Below are 22,282 nucleotides of genomic sequence, written 5' to 3' on the forward strand. Positions count from 1 at the left end.
CTCTAAACCTTCTCATTCTGAAAACGAGACAAACAAAGGCCCTCTCTCCACTAGCAGGGTACAGATTTATTTTCCTCTGTGTCTTTATGGTTCCTCAAGTACAATAGGGACCTCTATTTGGGTTCGTTCCCTGAGACATGAGGGTAGTATCAAATCTGTTTTCCTTACGCACCCACAGGGCCATGCCACCCAATGGGACTGTCAGTGGGAGCTGGAGTGAGGCAAGGGCTGAGCCCACTCCTCTCCGCGTGCTGCTGCTGGTGCTGGAGCTCACAGAGGGGCAGGTATGGCTCTGCCTTCTCCCCACGCACATGGAGCCGGAGACCTTGGCTGCAGTGGCAGCTGGCTGTCTTGGCCTTATGAACCTTGGATGCTCCAAATCACATATTCCAGACTGCTTCAGAAAATGCTTATTTTGATGGCGACACCAATGTTCTCCATCACCCGATTTTATATATCTTTCTACCTGTCTGTGTATTCAAATCCTGACTCAGCTCACCCTTTTGTTTTTGTAATGGCCTCCCTGTCCAGTGCCCCTTTTTCTTTCTCCTCTCTGCTTTGGGATTCACAGGCCCAGCTGAGACAGGCACGTGCCAATGGCGAGAGGTCAGTAGCTTGACAAATGCTGGAGGAACTGTGCTGCCACTCATGTTTTCTCAGAGCTATGGGACCTATCAACCCACTACATCATGGTCTGCTGCCAAGAAAGGGGCAGGTGCAAAAGGGCTTTTGAGGGTGAAAGAAATCTTCCTGGTAATCAGAAAATGCCTCCTGCATATGAAGTTTGGATTTTGGGTGAGGAGCTGGAGGCTCCACCAGTGACCAGCAGTGACTCCACCAACACGCTCAACCATCAAACTGTTATTTGGGCACCCACTCATGCAGGGATGTGCCGACCATTGGTGCTGGGCACCTGCAGAGGGGAAGGGAGAGGAACAGGGAGCAAATGGGGGAGGGTACGAATGGAGGGCAGTAGATTCTGGCTCCAAAAGGGCTCCTCTGGGCTCAGTTCTGATGTGCTCATGGGGCTCGGTCCTCATCAGCTGCTCAGGTGCTTGTTCTTGCATATGTGTGGCCCAGGATGGGGAGCATGGAGCCAGAGGAGGGTCGCGCAGGAGGCAGAAGTGGGGTTGTAGCACTGTCACACCTGCAAAGTTCAAGCATGTAAAAGTCCCTGGATCTCCCACCCTGGATGTGGTGCTGCCGGGGGACAAGGCTCCACTTCACCTAGTTCATTCCTTGCTGGCAAGCTCTGTGGATTGCTGGTGGATCGACAATGGGTCATGTCCACATGCAGGAGGTCTTGCTGGCGTTTGGGAGGTGATCCATGCTTCATTACCTCTGCGAGGACCCGGTATGTGACCCGGCACAGCCTCCGGTGAACAGAGCACTTTGTTCTGACCCTTTGCACTTCCCTGCTGGTGAGCTGCCCTCTAATCCCCGCAAGGAGGGATTTTCCTCTCCTACCCCAGCTCCCTGTGCCTCAGTCCCCTCAGAGAACAGTGGCAGGGTAATAATTTACTTCCTGCCACAAGCCACTCCTTCGGACTTTTCCTTTGACCTTCAGACCGAATCACCAAAATAAAAACTACAGGAGGGAGAGCGGCACATGCTGCTGGAGCGTGACAGTGCCCACCAGCCCCACTGCCGGAGCCCAGGAGGCCGGCTCCCCGCACCTCGTGCTCTGCAGGTAATATCGGTGTACTTTCTCTGGGATGATTGCGACTTTCCCTTATCTTAGTAAGGACTTAAACCCATTTGGGAGAAGCAGAGGTTTTTGTGAAGGGCTCGTCCCTTGCTGCCAGGGACCCAGCCAACACATGGAGACCTGCTCTGCAGGGGTCTGGCTCAGGGTCAGAAGCTGAAAGTGGAGGGGGTTTGAGTTCCAGCAGTGGGGTTTTTTTCCCAGCTGTGGAGGAATCCAGAGAGGAGACAAGCAGCCTCCTTGCTCCCCCTGGAAATATTGTAATAGGTGGAAAGCTTTCTTGCATTAACTGTGCCTCCCCCAGGAAACTTCCATCACCAGGATCTTCCATCACCCTGCTTGTGTCCGCAGCCCCACATCAGCTCACCTCCCTGGGTGAGCTCCTATGGGGATCAGCCACAAGTGTTTCTGACCCTGGGTAATTTCAGGAGCTGGCAGATCAGCAGAGGTAGCTGGTGACCGACCATGTGTGTCCCCATGTCCCTGAACCACCTGCACGGGGAAAGGAGGTTTGGGATGCACTGGGCTTTTGCAGCCAGCACCAGAAGGGTGAGGTTTGCACCAGAAATTTCCGGTTGTTTTGGCTGTGGTGTCCCAGGCTGTGCCTCTGGGACCATGCTGGGCCTGGTGAAGCTCAGGGGTGCTGTGTCTGGCATCCCTCTAGCGGGGCATCCCCGACCCCCTTGCTGGCAGGACAGGGAGGGCTGTTCCTGCTTAGTGCCAGAGCAGGGGAACAGAGATGGGCTCAGCAGATTTCAGCGAAGGTCTGCTGCTCTTGCACAGGGGATCACGGGTCCTGACAACGCCTTGAGCAGCACTTGGCCCATTTTGGACTGGGCTGCCCACTGGATCTAGTATATATAGCTCTGCTGGAGGCAGTCTCTGGCTGTGCCAGCACCAGTTGCTTCTCAGGTTTTGCATGTGGATAAAAAGGGGTGAAAACATGCATCCCATGCAGCGGAGCTGGAGTTGGCAGCTCTCAGGGACGGGATGGGGATGGAGCAGGGCAGAGGGGAGGCATTCCTAGGGACACTTTGCCCACAAGCTTTCCTAATGAACCCAGCACTGTGCCAGCAGCGAGGGGCCTGGTTTTGGGCAGTGCAGCTCCCCGAGCCGTCTCCAAGCTGCTAAGCCCTGCTCAATCCGGCCGGGAAACTGCCTCTCTGCCCTTGTTCCTGCCAGGCTGGTCACACTCAGGGCTTGAGCTGTGGGTCATGGCCCTGAGTGTGCACTCTGTGTCAGACTGACTGCACTGCCGGAGAAAAGAGGCGCTCATCCCCCCGAAAGACGGTTGTTTGGGTTTTTTTAAGAAAGGCTCTAGGACAAAGGCTGTAATGTGTCCTGAAGTCCTGCTGGGGAGGAAAGGAAAGGAGAGCAAGCAGGAGGATTGCACCTTCCCCAAGGACAAGGCTGGCCAACTGCTTCAAACTTTGTGTTATTTATTCTGAGACTGTGCCTGCACTTAAAAAACACTTGGGATCAAGAAGGTCCCAGCCAACTAATTTAATGGCAATAGTAAGATCAGGCATTTATTCCTCTGAAGATGTAAAGGCTTTGCAAGAGATCAGTAATACTCTGCCACATTCATATTTGTAGAAACGGAGGCACAGAAAGTTCCAAGAGTTGCTCAAACCCACTTTAGCTGTCCTTTGGAATATAAACCTGATCCCTTTGGAATATAAACCTGATCCTGATCCTCCTCTTGGCTCTTTTCACCAAAACATGGGAAACTTCCCAGCACCCCTGTGGGACTCCTTGGCAAAATCAAGGGCAATGCCTAAGGCAGAGCCCTGGCTTTTTGACACTAACAGAAAAATATAGAGAGGGGGAAAAAAATTTTAAAGAACCCCAGTGGTCACCAACAGTCTATTTAGTCTTTCTTAAATCCTCTTAAGACAAAGAAATAGGCTCTGACCTTTTAAAGAATATTCTATCCTACCCTATCCTATCCTATCCTATTCCTTACCCAGCAGAGATAACTGAGTAGCCAAACATTTTAGGTCACCTTTCACTTCAGGTCAATGGAAACTTGCTTTGTGCTCCCTAGAGAAATATTTGTTTTAATCTTATCTGGACCCTACCCTGCAATTCCAATTGCTCAGAACTTTGTGCTTCCAGTTCAGTGATACTTTTATGATTATGGTTATGGATATTGCTAGATAGGGAGGTTAAGATAGTATACCTTTCTTTCCCTATAAAATTGCATATATGTGTAGCATATAAAATACTATAACAGAGAGAGAGGGTGGTACTTCTCTGCATCTAGAGACAATGGGTTGGACCTGTTGTCCACTGGACATGTCCTGCCCCAGAGAAGTTGCAAATGTGGCTTCCCTGGGGTGAGTGGCACCGGCCAGAGCTGGCCCTGCTGGGAGAGACCAGGCTCAGCCATGGAGGACCATGCAGCCCTCAACCTCTTATAGGGCTTGGGGAAGTGAAGGCAGCTTTCCTCCCTCGGGGAGAAAAGGAAAATGTTTCCAAGCGCAGGCAATGTCTGGAGGCTCTGAGCTGTGCCAGTGCAGCTGAAAAAAAATCACCTTTCTGTGGCCAGGGGTTGCTCCCACCATTGTCTGACCAAGTCCAGCCCAGGCAGGAGACATGCACAGAAGGGGTTAAATTGCTTGAGAGCTGCTCATCACTTCTGAACCCAGGTCCAGCCAGAGGTTTTCCTGGCATAGATGTGCTCTCTGGAGGGCAGGGAAGCACCAACCCTGCACAGAAGACCAGCAACACTGGCAAAACCCAGCACTGACACCAGCAGATCTCCGGCTTTACTAGAATTGTTTAATTTTGTTTAGGAGCCTGCAGGTGCTGGGCAGGGGAAGGAGCCAAGGCCAGTCCTGGTGTAAGGTGTGCATGGCCACGCCTGCAGCACCTGTAGGGATGTGTGCCTGCATGCCTATATAACGTATGTGCCCTGCAAGTGCTCCCACAACCAGCAACCCCTTCAGCGCGGCATTAATGTGTCCTGTCGTGGGCAAGGGGCAAGGGCTGCTGCAGGCTGCTGCTGGACATGGCCATGGGTGCATGGAGGCAGGGCAAGGGGGAAAGTCTCACCTCTTGCACATGAGGAGGGTTGCCTGGGTGCGCAGCACGCTGGAGGCTAACTCTGCTCACATCTACCTGTTCCACCCATGTCCTCTGTCATGGGGACAACTGCTTGCCCAGGACACCTCTCCAGGGAGAGTCATGGGGGTCTCCAGGGCAAAGCCCTCTGCAGCTGCCCCGGGCATCTGGTGGTGTCTGATGTTGAATCCCCAGGTGGGGACCTGCCCTTATGCTAGGGATTTACCGGCGGTCCATGTGTCCATGTGCTTCCAGGGAATGTCTTCTCCTGTGCCAGGGAGCCACTGGTGCCTGGGCAGTCACACTGGGTACAGGGAGGACGGATTGGGTCTCAGCTCCTCAAAAGCATCGAACAACAAAATCCTTTCCTGAGAGCAGAAACCTGTGAATTTAACAGTTGTAGGGTAAATTTCTTCTGTTGTACAGAAGTCAAACAAGTCAACCAGTACCACCCAGCTCTCTTCCAGTGCCCTCTATCTGCCAGTCCCAAAGCTCTTTGGAGAGGAATGCAAAGAGAGGGACACCAGAGCGGTGGCAGAACACCCCCATGATCTCTACCAGACCGAGTGCCGGGTGGATGCTGGCCAGACGAGGCTCAGGGAGCCAGCCCTGCATCCCAGAGCCATGCCCGCTGGTGGGCAGCCAGCACTGCACCCGAGGGCTTGTTTCTACTCTTACTCCTGTGTCCTTCACCTTTGCAGCCAGAGAAACGTCTGCGTGCTCTGCTTCCTGAGGACGCTTGGTGCCTGTCCCTGAGCTCCAGCCCCAGCCGTAAGGAGAGGGAACTATTTCGGCTGGCTTTATGTACGTGGCCTGGATGGAGCCCTCCTCCACTGCCCTGGGGAAGACGAAGGGTAATGCTCCTGTCTGGTATGGTGTCACTAACCCCCTGGGGATGACGAGGGCGTGGAGGAGGCATCCCCACGGAGGTCTCCCACCGACGTTGGGTTGCGGAGCAGCTGGCAGAGGGCAGAGCCCCACTGCATGCCTTCCAGCCTGGCTCCAGCCTGGGTCAGGCTACAGCCCAGCCTCGCAGGCATGGACAGACGGGGCTAACCCTTCCCAGCAAGGGCTGCAGGGATCCCAGCTCCTATGGGACCTGTGGGGGGCCCAGGAGGTGGTTCTGTGCAAGGGGGGCAGCAGCTTCACATCGCACACCTGACCCTGAGTTACACCCAGTGTGTGCCCAGCCCTTGAGTGTTAGCAACCCTTACAAATGGAGGGGACACGATGGACAAAACCAACCCAACCGTTGCTTTGTCCATCAGTGTCTATTATCATTACTGGCCTCACTCCAGATTAGATATTTTATGCATTCTAGCTGGTAAAAACTTTTCCTTCCAGGATCCTTCTGCTTCCTCTTCTTTGGATAGAAAATGGATTTTTAATTAAAGATGCCTTTCTGTGGAAAATAAAATCAAGTAGATTTTGTTGATAATACCAAGGTTTTTATTGAAAGAAACAAAAGCTGAAGATACTGATTTGCAAATCTAAGTTAGCTGCTGAATGAAACTTGACCATTTCAATGCAAGTAGAGGCAAAACTGGAGAAAATAAAAACATAATAGGAGATATTTTTAAAAGCTGATGATGCTAACAGCTTGAGGATGTTGGCTGAGCAAAATACTCAGGCTTTGACCTGAGAGAGAACGGTATTTCAAGCAACATGCTGCTTCCCCTCTCTTGTTACACGTGGCAATGAGCACATCAGATGTTTCAGGTGATTTTCTCCTGGTAGCTCTAGTTTGGGGTTAGGGACCTGTCCCATGGCAACCAGCCCCTCTGCTCTCCCCAGGGAAGGCTGCCCAGACCTCTGCCTTTACCACCTTGCACCCACCGCTTAACTTGCTCTATAAGCTGGCTTTTCTCCTGCTGCAGCTGAATGCAGGGAGATTTTCTAGGAAACTACAATGGAAGCAAAAAACAACTGCTCTATTTTTAACGAAGAGAGAGAGAAGACACCAGCCCTTCTCCAATGTCTCCTTTTGCTCAGAGCTTAGTCTCTGTTCTCTCAAATCACCGTGTGCCTCCGACATCAGGTTTTCCCCTCCATGTGTGTTTATGTTTGCATTTAATACTGCTGCAAAGTGCCAGTCTGGCTACCCTGGGCTGCAGCCTTCCTGGGTCAGTGGAGGACACTGGAAGGAGCAGCTTCTTCTGGGTTTGACCTGAACTAAATGACAGTTTTGACCTTCCTCCAAACCACAGGACAGTGGACAAATTGCCAGCTTACTAACATGTAAAACATTGTTCTGTACACCTGAGATACCTGTTGGGATGCAATTTGCTCCTAGCCACCACCTGCACCCCTCCCTCCCTCCTCATCCAAAACTAGTGCCCACACCTACATTCTCACTCCTTGGGTATATCTAGCAGGTGTCTCTTCATTTTTTGCAGCTGATCAGCTTTTCCTGCTCTCTTTAAAGGGCTGCAGTGAGCTGGTAGTAGTAGCGTGATCACCCTGAGGAGGTGGAGGGTGTTTATGGGCTACATGAACTGCTACAGGAAACAAAGCTATTCCCCTCTGAGTTTTAGGAAAGAGCCTTGGGCTTCTGGTCTGCCAGGGCAGCCAGTAGCAGGGCAGACTAGCGCAAGGATGGGAAGTGTGGGGAATGAGGGGTCTCTGTGCTTGCCTGCTGTGGACTGCTTCCCATGCTTCAGGACACAGCCTCTGCCGGTAGATGTGCTCCCAGGTGTGTTTGATGCTTTGTTCTCTATTTTCATGGGATTTTTTTTTTTTTTTTTTTTTTTTTTTTGCTAAATGCTGCAAGCTTTAGCCACCTGCTGTTTTCTTCCAGCTTTGCATGTAGCTTTTCCTCTAAAATGTGGAGGGTTGTTTGTCTGTGGACTCCAGCTTGCTCAGAGCCAGGGCTGCTTAGCTGGGGTTCCTGCTCTGGTTTGCAGTGTCCCTGGGGTGTAGGGGAAAGGATCCACAAGAGAAAATTGGACAAGTCAGGTAGGAGCTCTGCAGAGGGCAGCTAAGAAAGCTTCCCGAAGTGAAGAAGTCCTTTAAAGTCTTTCTTAACCTCTTCCTGGACTTGCTGTGTGCTGTAGTGCCTCAATGGGAATGAAAGTGGAGCCCGGTGCTGGCCTGGAGCTATCTCTTAGATCTGTAGCAGGGGAAAACTTGAGCTTTTTCTTTTGCCAGTAAAAGCATGTGTTTGCAAGAGTCCTCCTTCCCACCTCCCCCTGTGCTCCTTCTCTGAGCTGAAACTGGGGCATCTCCCCCTTACGCTGCATGCAGCCCCTGTGCTGGATGAAAGCTGTGGGCTGCCTTAGGTGCCCCTCTGTCAACCCTGCCCCTCGAAACCATGTGCTTCTTCCAAAACATCGCCTGCTGTCCCAGTGACAGCCTGCCAGGCCTCCTTGCCTCTCCAGGCTGGCAACTAGCCCTTCTCAGAGCAGGAGAGGACGAGGGACTTGCTCGGAGGGGTTTGCAATCTAGGTTAGGTAGGAAATGATGCCGAGAGCAGTGACATCAGGGAAGAGGGTGGGAGGCAGCTTGCAGATGACGAGTCTATGATGTTGCCTCTCCGTGCAAGGTACGCGTTGCATTAGTAATGTGTTTGTAGCAAATAACGCTGGGCTAGCATGGGAATGTGGGTCACTGCTGGCAGAACTGTTGAAGGAAGAGGGAGCTGCTTGTGCTGTGCTGGGAAGAAAACGTATGTTACTGAGGGATGTTTGGTGGGGGGAGATTTAGCTGCAGTAACTGCTCCAACTTGTAAGTAGCAGCTTTATGTTGTGTGAGCGGGTGCCTACTGCCTGGGGGATGCCTCTGGCCCAGGTGTTGGGGTGAAATGGTCTTTAAGGGGAGTGTGGGGTGTAGTGGTTTGTGTCCCTGGTGTGTAATAGTCACACCATATCGGGAAACTCCTAGACTTGCTTGCTAATGCTCTCTGTGGCCCTGGCCATGCCTGGAGCATCCCTGCTGCCCCAGCAGGCACAAGGAGGGATGCAGCCGGGCATGTATAACCAAGTATTCCAGCGTATTTTCATGACCTATTTCTGATTCTGTTGTTGAGCATGTGTGCGCTCAGGAAATCTTTGTGCTTTAGGGGAAGTAGGGTTTGTTAGTGATAAGGAAAAGCCTGTTTGACTGCTCAGGAGACTTAAACCAGAAACTAACCTGGCTTTGAAGGTGGACTTAGGCTGGGGAAGGTGGCTCTGAGCCTGAATAGAAAGTGATACAGGATGGGGATATGCCTATCCTAAAAATATGTGTGGTACTTCACTGCAGAAAGAGAGACTCTTGCCTCAGAGCAAGTACATTTAATGAAATAGCTTTGTTGGAAAACACTGCTGTTGGTCAGCAGGGACTTGTTGAGTAGCTTCACTTCTAGCAAAGCAGCATTGGAGCAGAATGGGGCTCGTGGAGGGAAGCATGAACAGGCTTGCCAGGCTGTGGCCCTGGAAGAGCTGTGCAGCCTCTGATCAGCAGTGATGCCCCTGCCTAGCTGTAGGTTGTGGAGACCTTGCTAAAGCAGCCTTGTCCAAGCCCCTCAGAGCAAGTTGGGAACTTGTCCTGCATCCTGTGCTGCCAGCAAATACCCCCAAGGCAGATGGATGTGTTTCTGTGGCTTGCCCACTTGCTCCCCAAGATGCCCAAGCTGTGACATGTCATTATTTTCCCCATGCGTCTGGGATCAGAACAGTGTCAGTGGCAGCAGGCTGACCCTACGGCCAAAACCAAGCCAAACCAAGCTTGTGGGGGTTCAGATTTGGAGGGAACAGGCTGCATTGCCTGATGGAGCCACGCGTATGGAGTGGAAGCGAGGTGTTAAATTGTGTGGCCTTGGTTGGGTTGCTCTGGTAAGAGGCTCCTGGGCAGGGGGTGGGAGCCCTCACTCTACCTACTGCTGCCATTTGTAGCCTGGCTCTTGTTCCACACATGCCTGCGTGCCCCTGGCCATCCCCTGTGCAGATCTCCTCCCTGGCACTGAGCTTTGAGTGAGCGTTGCCTGCTTGCAGACAGCAGGGCTGATGTCCCTCTGCTTGCAACCACGGTATCTGGCCAGCCTGTCTAGCAGCCTGTGGGACAGATGCAGCCCCAAGGCAGGCGTTGGATGACCTTCAGTAGACCTCGGTGAGCCAGGGAGAGCCAGACTGTCAGAGAAATAAGGACTCTGCCCAGTGGGAGGAGATGGGGATTGATCTGTCTGGGTGCTGCCTGCATGCTGTCCCTACTGGTGGGTGCCTGCTGGGACAAGCTCTCGTACCTGCTGCAGGGCAATGTATCAGACAAGGTCAGGGTCTCAGACCAGCCTGATGTTGTAAGCTCACTCACTGAATGGTTTGTGGGGTTTTCTTTAAATTCCTGCTTTCCCTTTCTTATCCGTTCAGAAACTCTAAAACAACAGCTTGGTGTTTTTGGCTCCTCATCAGATCTGCACCCAGATCCCAGAACTGCCGGTGGTGGCCAGTTCAGTGGCTTTCTGGAGCGTGCAGGTCCTTCCATCTTCCAGATCCCAAGACCTGTGCAGGAAAGGCTCTGTAATCGGCTTGTGTTTACCTCAAAACTTGTTGTTGTCCTACAAACCCCTTGCCTGGGGAGATGGGCTCTGGCAGTTGGTGCTGCCTATTCCTTGGTCTCTAGAAGAGCTATTCCAGGATGACAACTTGCTTGTGTCTACAAAGGCCCATTTTTGGGGGGTGGGAGGGAAGTATGTGTTTCTGTGAATATTTTGATTCTTTCTTTCCTTCCAGTAGCAGAGCTAGGGCAGGGAGTAAAACTTGAGTCTTGAAATATTTGTTACCTACTCCTAAGTAAAATAAGCAACTCCTCCATACAGGCTGTAATTCTCAGGCTTTTCTCTTGCTCAGCCTGGGCAGTAGGGAGCAGGCTCTGTGAAGGGAGAGGTGATGATGATGGGTACTGGCAACTGCCTGTACAGCTGAGCAGCAGAGATGCTCTGTGGTGGGAATCCCAGCTTCTGGCACTGGCTGCATGTCCTTGGGCAAGTCACTTAACTTGCTGCAACGTGTGTGTGCTGGCTTACCTCCTGCAGGGGCCTGAAAGGTTTCATTCATGTCCCTAATTACTCGCAGAGCCCTGAATGAAAGGGGCAGTGGATGTGCCAAGTGTGTGACGTATCCCAGTACAACATCGTCCTTGTAAGCACTCCCCTTGTCCCTCCTGGGGACCCGGGGTGGCTCAGGGAGGCTTGACAGTGGTGTTCTAGCCTGAGTCCCCTCTGCCATGGGAAAGGGTATCTGTTTTGTGGCACTTATCCCTGTCCTATGAGCTATTGAGGGCTCCTGGCAGGGCTGGGAGGGGAGCTGTCCCGGTTCCTATAATTTCCTGGTTATTTTGGTACGTGGGTGGAAGGGGGAGGAGGGCGGCTGTGGAGAGAAGAGCAAGGTCGGTGAAGAACAAACGTGCCTCTGTGCACTTGTGCTCACGCTGCCAGCTGATCGGCTTCAGTGCTCCAACTTTCCTCGCAGAACTCATCAAGCACGGCCGTGAGAGGATAGGACAAACCATCAAGGCCTCCGGCTCCAGGCTCTGCTCATAGTGAGTATGAAAACCTCCCAGTGGGATGAGAGCCCTTTAAAAACTCAGCCTGATAACCCCTGCGCTGGCTCGGTGGTGAATGGAGCTGGCTGGCACCGGCCAGATGTGGGCAGTCCCGGGGACAGCCGCCAGCACCCGCTGCCGTCCGGCATCTCCTGCCATGGTCAGCCCAGCCGTGGAGAAGGGGGGCTCTGGGATGGCCGTGGGTCTGTGCCTGGCAGTGCACGGGGGTGGAGAGGGGGAGCACCCACAGGTGAGATGTGGTGGAGCCTGGTGGGAGCTTCGGGCCCCCTTTTTTGAAGAGGCGGGGTGGAGGGTGGCTGAGGGGATGAGAGCCTTTGGAGCCTCCCTGTGGCGTATGAGAGCTTGGTGGGGCTGAGAGGGAATGGACAAAGATCTCTGGGGGCAGGGGACAAGGTAAGAGCTGCTGGTTTTTTGGTTTGGTTTTTTTTTTTCCCTTCTGTCATCTCTTTAATCCCAGCTTTTGCAAGGAGCATGGGGGAACCCTTAAAACCAAAGGGAGGAATCCCTGGGGTGGCAGGACCCATCCTTCCCGAGTAACTAATGAGCAGGTTGGATCTGAACCAAGTGCTGTTCAAGTCCACCTTCTCCAGCCCCAGCAGCAGCTGCACTGGGTAGACGAGAGCCCTGTGCTTCAATGCCTCTGCTCACCGAGCCAGCCCTGGCTGCTGTGGCCAGCCCCTCTTCCCTGCAATGTCAACAGCCCCAAACTGCCCTGGTCTGCCCTGCCTTGGGGGAATGGCCTCTAGCTGCTGCCAGCCCAGATGGCATGTGGTGGTCAGACCCAGCTGGACTCTCCTGGCTGCCCTGTGGGGACATTCATTGGGTTGCAGGGCTGAGTGCTGCAGATTCCTGCTGCAGTGGGGGCTGCATCTGCCTCGAGAGGGGTCTGGCCATGGCTGGGAGCGCTGCAGCATTGTCTGGCCCTGATGCTCTGTTGCTGCTGGGGCTGTGCTGGTCTTGATATGTTGGTGCCCTGACCAGTTTCTGCTATTGCAAATCAAGGGCTAACTATGGCATTTAATATGCTTGTGCTTGTTCAAATCACTTGGGTGCCTAGGAACCTTCCCCTCCCTGCCCCCCCACCTCCTGTCAGCATGCACCCACCATCCCCTGCCTCCCCCAGAGCCTGTGCACTCTCACCCCCTGGGATTAGCAGTGTGACTGAGGAGGTAGCTGAGGTCTCCTATGACAGAGGGGAGCACACACTGGGGTCTGTGCTGGTGCCTGGCAAGTTCATGGTGTGAAGCTGTGTTTCTCTTGAATTCTGTTTTCAATACTGGCTTGCTCTTCTTTTCCCAAGTGCTGAACGAGTTGCTTTTTTAATGGATCGTTCCCGGAGCCCGGACAAAAGCACCCAGGTGAGATCATGGCTCTGAGCCAGCAAGCCCTCACCTTTGGGATGAAGAGAGGGTTGGTGCCTGTAGGAGAAAAGCAAGAAGGAGAGCCTGTGTTAGCCTGCTAGGAGTCTTACTGCTGCCTTGTCCCTGTGAGTGATGCTGGGTAGAGAAAAAGGAGAGCAGAGAGGCCCTATATGGCCTTTTAGATAGGCATAATGCTCCCAGAGTCTGGGGAGGGGAAGACTCCTGAGGAGCAGGAAGAGGATGAAGACCATGTGTGTGTATGTACCTCCTTCTCACTGGGAAGAGGGAGGCTACACCTCTGTGGTGATGCGTATGTGTAAGGCCACTTCCAAGGCTCCAGACTTGGCAGTTTTGGGGCTTAATGGGAGTGGGGAGAGGGCTGCAGGGTTTGGGAGGGATGCTGATGTCCTGCTGCAGGAATGCTCCTCTGTCTCAGAGCTGTGCACAGGGCTTCTTGCCTAGCACCTCATTCTCTCGGTGCTGCAGTAAGCAACTGAGCCATGCAGTGTGGCAGCACAGCAGGTCTTGAAAGCGTCAAGCCAGGAGCCAAGCAGTCGCTTAGTACTTTTTCTTTGTGCAAGTATGGGATGAGGACTTCAGCACAGAGTAGCTTAGTACAGACTCCAGCTTGGGGATAATATTACTTCAGTGCATAGCTCTGTTCTCCCTTTCCCCATCACTTAAAAGTTTGCCAAAGCATCCATTGTGTCTCTTGCTGATGGGTGTTTATCAATGGCTCTGTGCAAGTGATGCTGTATTGAGGAAAGGAAAGCACAACCTGCAGCATGGTCCTTGTGACTAATATTATTGTTATTCTCTCTAGCCTCCAACACCAACTGACAACATCAACCTTGGACCTTCTGCTAACCCAAAGTAAGCTCCCTGCAAAAGCTGGGTAGGGTATGGAGCATGCAGTGAAGAGATCTGGCAGGGGAAGGCAGTTGGTCTGTCTTGTATGGGTGGTGTCTGCAAGAGTCCTAACAATTACTTTACTTGGCCTTTAATACCATGTGTATCACTGATGCACCAGCTTTCAAGACATTCAGCTATAGCTGGTCGCTGTTATCATAATCATCCTCTCCTGTCCATGTCTGCAGCCCCTTGTCCCATGTCTCTTGAGAGGTAGTAAGGGAAGATCTTCCTTGTCACTGCTGGCTCCCTGACTATCTTTCTCTAGAAATGGGGATAAACTGTTTCCCCTGCAAAGGTGCTACTTGGTCCTGACAGCTGCTTCCACCTGCTGCTGTGTTCAGCAGGTGGGTTGCTGAGGGATTGCTCATCCTCTGCTGGGTGCACTGACATATACAGTGCGAATGTGCTGTTTGCTGGGAGTGAGGGTCATCTGTCCAGTGCCCTTTAATCCCTTTCACAAACACTGGTGTTTCCAAGAAGGAACTCTGATTTGATGGTAGTGTTGCTGTTGCACGTTTCTCTCCCAGAAACATTAACTTGTTTCATTCTTGCCCAACAGTGCCAAGCCAACAGACTTTGACTTCCTGAAGGTTATTGGCAAAGGAAGCTTTGGAAAAGTAAGTGGGTTTGTACAGGTGGGCTGTAGCTCTTTAGAGGCATCTTGGAAAGAGATTTTCTTGCTGAAGGAGGTTCTAGCTGTGTCTTTTGCTTGCACCTCTCCTGAGGAGTTTGGCCTGAGTGGGACTGAGGCCAGATGAGACCTGAGGTAGGGTTTTCATCGTCATTCTTACTCTGAGCTCTCCTGCAACATCTCCAAGGACAGAAGTGTGAGGTGTTTTATGCTCAGGGTGGTGAGGAGCAGTACTTGATTCAAAATAAGCTTCAGAGTTGTTCAGCTAGCAAAAGATCTCCAGGCAAATCTGTACCTTGTGAGATGGCAACAATCCCAGTTAAAGTGGATTCTTGCTAAATGTTCCAAAACTATTTTCTATTGGACGTGTAAGAGATGTATGTGGAGATGTTGTGTGCTTTTTTTTCTGGCAATGAGAAAGTGCTGGGAAGTCAGAGGGCTGGAGCTTGATCTCTAAAACTTTGTACCTGACCCTCTGAAGCTGCACTCTGTGTATCATCACTCACAAGAGTGAGCTAATGAGGAAACACTAACCAAATGGCAGAAGGTGAGACTGAAACCTGTGACCGGGACCTTCTGTTGCAGGTTCTCCTGGCCAAACGCAAGTGTGATGGGACTTTTTATGCAGTGAAAGTCTTGCATAAGAAAACCATCCTAAAGAAAAAGGAGGTATGTCTGCTCTCCTTGGCCACTTCTGCAAATAGTGGTCAGTGTATAAGCTATCCTGGTAATGCAATTGAGGTGTCTTGTGGCTGGCATCCATGTAGACAACTTGCATGTTAAACATGGATTTCTCTGTGCCGTGGGAACATGGAGAAGAACTGAGATGAATCAGGTCAGAAAAGAGAGAGTGGTCCCCTTCCTGGGGCTGGAGATGACCCTCTTGGGCTCCCAGTTTCCACCTGTTTTGAAAACGGCAGTGAGCCCCTATGGCAGACTGCACTGGACCCTTGCCTGAAACTCTTAACGTCTTGTCTGCTTTTTCATAGCAAAACCACATCATGGCAGAACGCAATGTGCTACTGAAAAATGTCAAGCACCCCTTCCTTGTGGGACTCCATTACTCCTTCCAGACCTCAGAGAAGCTTTACTTTGTGCTTGACTATGTAAATGGAGGAGAGGTGAGTGTACTTACAGGCTTTATTTTAACGTTCTGTTTGGTCCTTCCCAAATATGCTGTTTTATTGCCTAAAACTGTTTCTGATCAGAAGATAATGTTGCTTTGTCTGCTGGCAAGGACCAGCCAGGAGTAGCTGGCATGCTATCTCACCTGTAAATTGAGTGAATATCTTGCTGGCTATGACCTGAGTCAGATGATTCCCAAGGCAAGGATACTGAGAAAAGCATGTGTTAGGGGTGTTTTTAAAATCCTGTGGGGAATATGAGAAATACTGATTTTGGCAAAACCCAATTGTGGGCCAGCTCTGGATCCTAGTCTACTGCTTGGGTGATGCTATTGCAGTATGTTAGATTTCTTTTTTCTGTCCTCCAGAAGCTTACCTTTTTTTGCAGCTGTCTCTTTCTGTGCTATCTGAAACTGGCTGGGACATATTGTTGACATGGATGTCTTGCCCAAATAGAATTCATATTGGGGGTCTTACTGGGTTCAGTTGTGCATGTACCACTTCTCATGGCCACACTACTACTATGATTGGCCTGTGAGTTGTAGCAAGCTAGGAAGCTTAACTACATCAGCAGATGACCATTTTGGGGGGAATGAATTCTTAAGTGAGGTGGTGACATAAAAGGAGGACAAATGAAGTGATTTCTAGAAAGGTGTTTAGATTGCTTAAAGCCACTTGGTTTGGGCTTATTCGGTGCTGTTTGTGTGCTACTTGCTGCAAACCAGTTTTCACTTCAGTAGCTGGCTTTCAGGCTTGCTCCAGATATCCTTCAGTTTTTTTTAGAGAAGAAATGATCAACCCTCTCATCTGCCTGTAGCTGTTCTTCCACTTGCAAAGGGAGCGCTGTTTCCGTGAACCCCGGGCCCGATTCTATGCTGCAGAAGTTGCTAGTGCAATTGGGTACCTGCATTCCTTAAACATCATTTACAGGTAAGGCACATCCCCTGCTGGGGAGAGCAGGGGTACCAAGTCTGCCCAGCCAGGCTGTGTGTGGTGCTGGGGGGGAAAGGGGCTTCACTGGGGCCCTGCAAAATGCAGGACTGGAGTAGCTGAAGAATCTCCTACCCCAGACAAGACAGTGTGCTGCTGGCACTTTATCCTGCAAGAGGGATGGTGTCTGCATGGGACCTGATGGGCAATAAATACTCCCAGCCTGATAGTGGGAAGGAGAGAGAATGGTTAAGTATAAAGATCTAAAATAAACCTGGCTCAATAAGTAAGGAATTCTCTTGCAGTAACAATTTATGCATAGATATGTAGGGAAATGCAGGCTAATACCTGATCCTGTATGACAGCAGTCTTTTTATGTTTGCATGTGTGTATGTTGATACCCAACAGTGGTGGGAATATGTGCTTTGGGAAGGTCTTGGTGAACTGGACTGGGAAATCTTGTTAGCTCCTGTTCTTAGCTGATGCTGTTTCAGGTCTGGCTCTTCTAAATATCTGGCCAAATGTGCTCAAACGGCATTTTTTGTCTTGCAGGGACTTAAAACCTGAGAACATTCTCCTGGATTGCCAGGTATATTCGCAGCTCATGCTGCCTGCCTTCTGGTTTTAAAGCATCAGAATCATAATCAGAGGACTATGGTTCTGCAAGCTGGGCTATAGCTTACTTCATTGTATGGATTTTGTGTGTATGCACCACTGCATTTCTGTGCAGATCCTGCAAGAGGGAGTGAGCTTGCCCTCTGCAGAACTGCACACTTGGGGCCCTCTCAGCTCGCTCCCAAGAGCTGGGACCTAACTTGTGGGCAGGGATCATGGGTGCTAAGAGCAAGTTGCTGCTGCTACTCTGGTGCTGACTGCTAAACTGACTCTGGGATAAAAGCGGTGGCAAAGCACAGCAGTGCTGGATCTCAGCATAGCTATAGAATTGTAGACAAATTAAAAAAAAAAATCTAGAATCTACTTTCTTTATGGGCTCCTGTACTTGTACTATAGGATGTCCAGAAGGTGAGAGAGGGGAAGCACATGAGCAGTGGGGTACTAAAACATACATGAGGTGCAATATGAAGGCCAATGCTTGGAAATCCTCTCTTCTCTAGAAAGAGCGGGCCAAGCTGAAATGTCTCTCTTCTGTAGGGACACATAGTATTGACAGACTTTGGACTCTGCAAAGAAGGAATGGAGCAAGAGGAGACAACTTCTACTTTTTGCGGCACTCCTGAGGTACAGCACGTGCTGCGGTTTCACTGTGACCTTGGGGCTGAAAGCCTTCAGAGACTTGCTACTCTGGGTCTCAGACTTGTGTGGGTGTTCATGTCTCAAAATATGGGCTCTGTGAATTAGACCACCTTGGGCTCTTTGAGGTTGTCAGCCTGAAGCTGGAGTTCAGATAAGGTCTTTCCTACTCAGCAGAGGCGGTTTTAACTATACCAGCTGATTAGTACTCTAAATTTGCTGTGCTATCAGGGGCAGGGATCCCTGCACTGGGAAATGGCCAGTCTTGTGAAACTGGGTCTGCTCCAGGTGACTGTGGAGACAACCTTGACCCTGGGAGCCCATGAGCAAGCCTGTGAGCAGGCTGTTTACCTGCTCTAACACCCTGGAGCTGCAGAACAAGGACCCTGCTGGTATTGACATACACAGGACCTTGCTCCGCTCTTCTGCATGTCCTTGCTAAGCAGGAGCTGCAAAACACCCTGTGTGGAGGAGAGGACCAGGCTCTCCTCTGGAAAGTGAACACTGCTCAGAGGGGAGGGAATGCCTTTTCTCCAGTGCACGCTCAATTAGGTTTTGCTAAAACCTATCTCCAATTTGGCTGCTTGGAGGCTTTTTTTTTTTCTGCTTCTTACTGAGCTGGGGATTTTGGTAGCACTTTGGCCTAGGTAATGCACCTGTCCTGTTGCCCATCCTGAGACAGCTTGAAGAAGGGTCTGTAAACAAGGTACCTTTCAGTATTCAAGCTCAGAAGTGGGCAGGAATTTCCTGGTGGGTGCCCTCTGCTTTCAGTGGGGACCCACTTACGCAATAGTACAGCATGAATCAAGCGGGGATGTTTGAGCTTAGGTTTGTGGTTTTTAATGTGTGTTGGTTTGGGGGGTTTTGTGGGGGTTTTTTTTGTTTGTTTTGGTTGTGGTGGTTTTTTTTTCCCCTGCACTAGGTAGGGAGCCTGATAGTACACAGAGATAATCCTGTGAGACCAGACTTGGTGTGCTGCTTGTTCTGCAGGCCACTTGAATTCTTCCCTGTTGCTGCTTGGTTGTGGTTATTAGCAGTTTTGCTGCTTTGGACAGACTTACTGGGACTGAAAACTGCAGCTTTCTCAAAACCACAGGAGCCTCTTAGAGGTGTAATGTGTCAGTGCAGGACAGGTTTGCTGATTGAGTTGTGGTGGGTGGCAAATTCTTGTAGAAGTTCTGTGTAGGAAGAGAACCTTCTGTAGCCCTGAAAAACACTTTGGGGGTTTTAGTAGGTGTCTCTCAAACCTGTTGCTCTGAAGCAAGTGGAGAGTCTATCAAAGCATATTAGGAAACACATCTGTGTCCTTCCTAATGCATTTGCTCAGTTTGGACTGCAGCCAGGTTTGTGTACTTATGAGGACGAAGACCTTCCTTTATAATTTGACTCAAATATTTACTTCTGACTTTTCCCAGTACTTGGCTCCTGAGGTACTAAAGAAGCAGCCGTATGACAGGACAGTAGACTGGTGGTGCCTAGGAGCTGTCCTCTATGAGATGCTGTTTGGACTGGTAAGTTTGGAAGCTGTTTTATGCTACATGGTGGAGAGTTTATTTTTGAAAGTTGTGATGTGAGGTTGGTCTGGTGTTCACATGGTACCTGACACAGACAACTGAATCTTGAATTAGATGACCTGCTTCAATCATACCATTGCCCTTTGAACAGAGATATCTGTTTGATATTTGAGATATGGCAGGTCTCCCTCATCTACTTGCTACAGGACTCATTTTGACCTGCGATGTGTGGTTCCTTGTGGTAGCTCACGTTTTACCTGCCCGCTTCTCCTCTCTTTCAAATTAGCCTCCTTTTTACAGCCGGGATGTGTCTCAGATGTATGACAACATTCTGCACAAGCCACTCCAGATTCAAGGAAGCAAGACTGTGGCAGCTTGTGACATCCTCCAGGGACTTCTCCACAAGGACCAGAAGAGGAGGCTGGGTGCCAAGACAGACTTTGTAGGTTGCCTTCATTAGGATCAGGAGGGAGGATGGAAAGGAAACCTTTCTGTTCTGAGCCTTTCTTTCATGATAACAGCACTGCCTTGGGAAAAATCTTCTGATGCATACTTATGTCTCTCCAGCCCCCTAAAAGGGGTATATGGGGTTGACTTGGATTTCCAAAGGGAAACACTATGATTCAAAGTGTGGTGGCAAGCTAGGACACCAATGTGTGATGGTGTCATCTCCCTTCAAGGGATTACTGGACCATGACCCTCCTGTACTAAGGATTTGCTACGTGGCCCCTACATGGATATGTGGTAGCTCCAAGTCTTGCTTCAACTACTTAATGCTGTGAAACCAGCTGGCAGGTGCTGGAAAAGGAGGGTTGGCAGAAGACTGACTTTTTTTTCCCCACTGCTTTCTGTGCAGCTTGAGATAAAGAACCATGTATTCTTCAGCCCAATAAACTGGGATGACTTGTACCACAAGAGGATTACTCCACCATTCAACCCCAATGTGGTAAGTGGGTATTTCTGTTGCTATCTGTTATATAGTGGTACAAAAGGAATCCTCTCCAGGTGTCTTATGCTGACACTGAGAGATGCTGAATTGCAGGTTGGGGACTGCAAATGCGGTGAGTGGTGATGATGCTTTTGGAAGAGCAGCTGTGTTACTGTCTGAACACAAATGGTTGTTTGGGATCTGCTCACTTGAAATGACTATGCATGTCTCTGTTCCTTGGCTTAGGCTGGTCCAGCTGATCTGCGACATTTTGATCCAGAGTTCACCCAAGAAGCGATCTCCACCTCCATCACTCACACACCTGACCTAGCAGCCAGCAGCTCCAGTGCCTCGGATGCATTTTTAGGATTTTCTTATGCACCAACTGAAGAGGGCATCTAGGTTTTATAAAGGCTTTGAGAAGCCAGATTTTAACTGATTGGGTTTTATGTTTGGTGGGTTGTTTTGGGGTTTTTTTTGTTTGTTTTTTTTGTTGGGTGTTTGTGTATGGGTGGGGGTTTTTTGTTTGGGTTTTTTTTTTTTTTTTTTATTTAAAGGATTGGTACTGTCCTTTGCTCACGGTTTAAGGAAATTGGGACTAATGTACTAACTGCCTGGGATGGAACAGAGCTCTTAACTTTTGCTGTTTGGTGGATTTCCCTCTAAATGACTGTTCCCCTGGCAGGGAAAGTGGGATACTGATTATTATGATCTCCCTCCCCTGAGTGTCTTGTGCTACTTGGCAGAATTGTATTCACTCTGTGGTTGTATTTATGGTTGAGGTATATACCACCATTCACATGAACAGCCATGTCCCTGTAATGGGCCACTTTTTTTTCTTTTTCTTTTTTGCGGCGCTAACTCTACCCTGCTCTGTCCAACTGCTTTGCCCCCCTAATAGAGAGGGAAACTCTTCACACTACTGAGAGCAGTGGCTTCCTCTTAAGTGGACTGTGCCACTTAAGCCATTTGTCCTGGACTGAGCTGGGCAGAGGAACTGTTCATCAGTTATTGCTCCACAGGCAGCTGCAGGTCTGTAAATCCTGAGCTGTGCTGTGGTCTTTCATGCCAGCTATTCCCTCCCCAAGGTGAGTGGATTGTGTATCTCTCTGGTCCAGGATAGGGATACTGCTGAAGCAATAAGGAGGCTGTTATGGAGGAGCCAGTGTGTGGGAGGAAAATCCCAGGTAAAAATGGGTGGGGAAGAGGCTGAGTTGCTTGGAAAAATAAAAATAACCTTATGGCCAAACCCTGCGTGGGGTGGGGTGGGGGGTGTCCCTTCACAGCATGTGCTTGACTTGCCTGAGGCACACCAACACTACTGCAACGAGCACTATCTGGAGCGCCATGGGGCACAGGAGGGCACGCAGCAAGGGGAGCCTGAGCCCAGCTCCGCACCCTGCGCTGGGGTGGCCAGCGGTGCTGAGCCCCCCCCCCCCGTGCAGGACAGGGAGGGCAGCACCAGTCCTCCGGGCTCCAGTGCCCAAATGAAGATGCCTGTCACTGGTGTAGAACAGTTCTTTATTCTGCCTTAATTTAAAGGCTGATGTACTCATTGAATGTCACTTCCCACTTTCTTTTTTTAAAGTAGTTTTGTTCTGTTGCTGTGGGGAGGAGAAAGGGGGCTAAGACCTTCTAACTGAAACACAGGGCTAAACAAGGGCCCCTCAAGAAATTGTGTGATGCTCACGCTGTTGCAAAGCTTGTGCTGGAACAATTTTTTTTTTTTATCAGACTTTATCTTGTACATGCTGAAGTTGTCAGAAATATGACATGGTTTATATTAAAGTGCATATACTGATGTGTTTCCCTCTCTGTCCTGTATGTAAGGGGGTGGGGGTGTTGGTGTTATGCCGTGGCTGTACCCCAGCACTTGGCTGCATGCAGAAAATCACTGAAACTTCAATTAAAAAGAAGTCCCTACTCGAGGCTAATAGAAGGCTTTTACTTGGGTCCAAGGCCCAAAACCCCTTTTTTGGGGGGGGGCGGGGAGGTAGCTACCTGAGGGGCCACTACCAGGTGAGGGCTGCTCCGGGGTAGGCCTCAGCGGTCACTGGCCAAGCGCCGGCCTTGCCCGGGGCCAGGCCTACACCGACCTCGGCAGGAGGCCGAGGATGCGGTGTCTCCCGGGCCCGGGCACAGCGAGGGCCGACCGGCCCGGCTGAGGAGCCCCGTTCCTTTCCCCCTAGCCCGCCGCAGTGGCACCGTCCCGTTCCCCCCGCCCCCGGGAATGGAGCAAGCCGCCACAGCGACCTCTGCGCTCGGGGCCTCGGCCTCCGCGCATGCGCCTGGTGGCTAGCCCGTTGCTAGGCGGAGCGCGCGG

The 22,282-nt window shown here is 50.8% G+C and overlaps 1 protein-coding gene across 5 annotated transcripts; it reads left to right on the forward strand.

The window, feature by feature from the left end:
* Positions 1-1,581: 1,581 nt before the first annotated feature.
* SGK2 (serum/glucocorticoid regulated kinase 2) lies at positions 1,582-21,760 on the forward strand. 5 transcript variants are annotated; one of them, XM_069807104.1, is made up of 15 exons: positions 1,582-1,690; positions 5,473-5,625; positions 11,215-11,284; positions 12,609-12,666; positions 13,493-13,542; positions 14,141-14,198; positions 14,798-14,881; positions 15,202-15,333; positions 16,154-16,266; positions 16,819-16,855; positions 17,419-17,505; positions 18,933-19,028; positions 19,318-19,473; positions 19,888-19,977; positions 20,206-21,760. In XM_069807104.1, the coding sequence occupies exons 2-15, from the start codon at positions 5,574-5,576 to the stop codon at positions 20,359-20,361; spliced, it is 1,239 nt and encodes a 412-aa protein (XP_069663205.1). In that variant the 5' UTR covers positions 1,582-1,690; positions 5,473-5,573; the 3' UTR covers positions 20,362-21,760. The 5 variants fall into 5 exon arrangements, with proteins under 5 accessions (XP_069663205.1, XP_069663242.1, XP_069663233.1 ...); XM_069807141.1 differs by lacking the exons at positions 1,582-1,690; positions 5,473-5,625 and adding an exon at positions 7,262-7,463; XM_069807132.1 differs by lacking the exons at positions 1,582-1,690; positions 5,473-5,625 and adding an exon at positions 7,555-8,312.
* Positions 21,761-22,282: the final 522 nt, after the last annotated feature.

Source organism: Haliaeetus albicilla, chromosome 2, assembly GCF_947461875.1.
Source record: "Haliaeetus albicilla chromosome 2, bHalAlb1.1, whole genome shotgun sequence".
Classification (NCBI taxonomy): Eukaryota; Metazoa; Chordata; class Aves; order Accipitriformes; family Accipitridae; genus Haliaeetus; species Haliaeetus albicilla.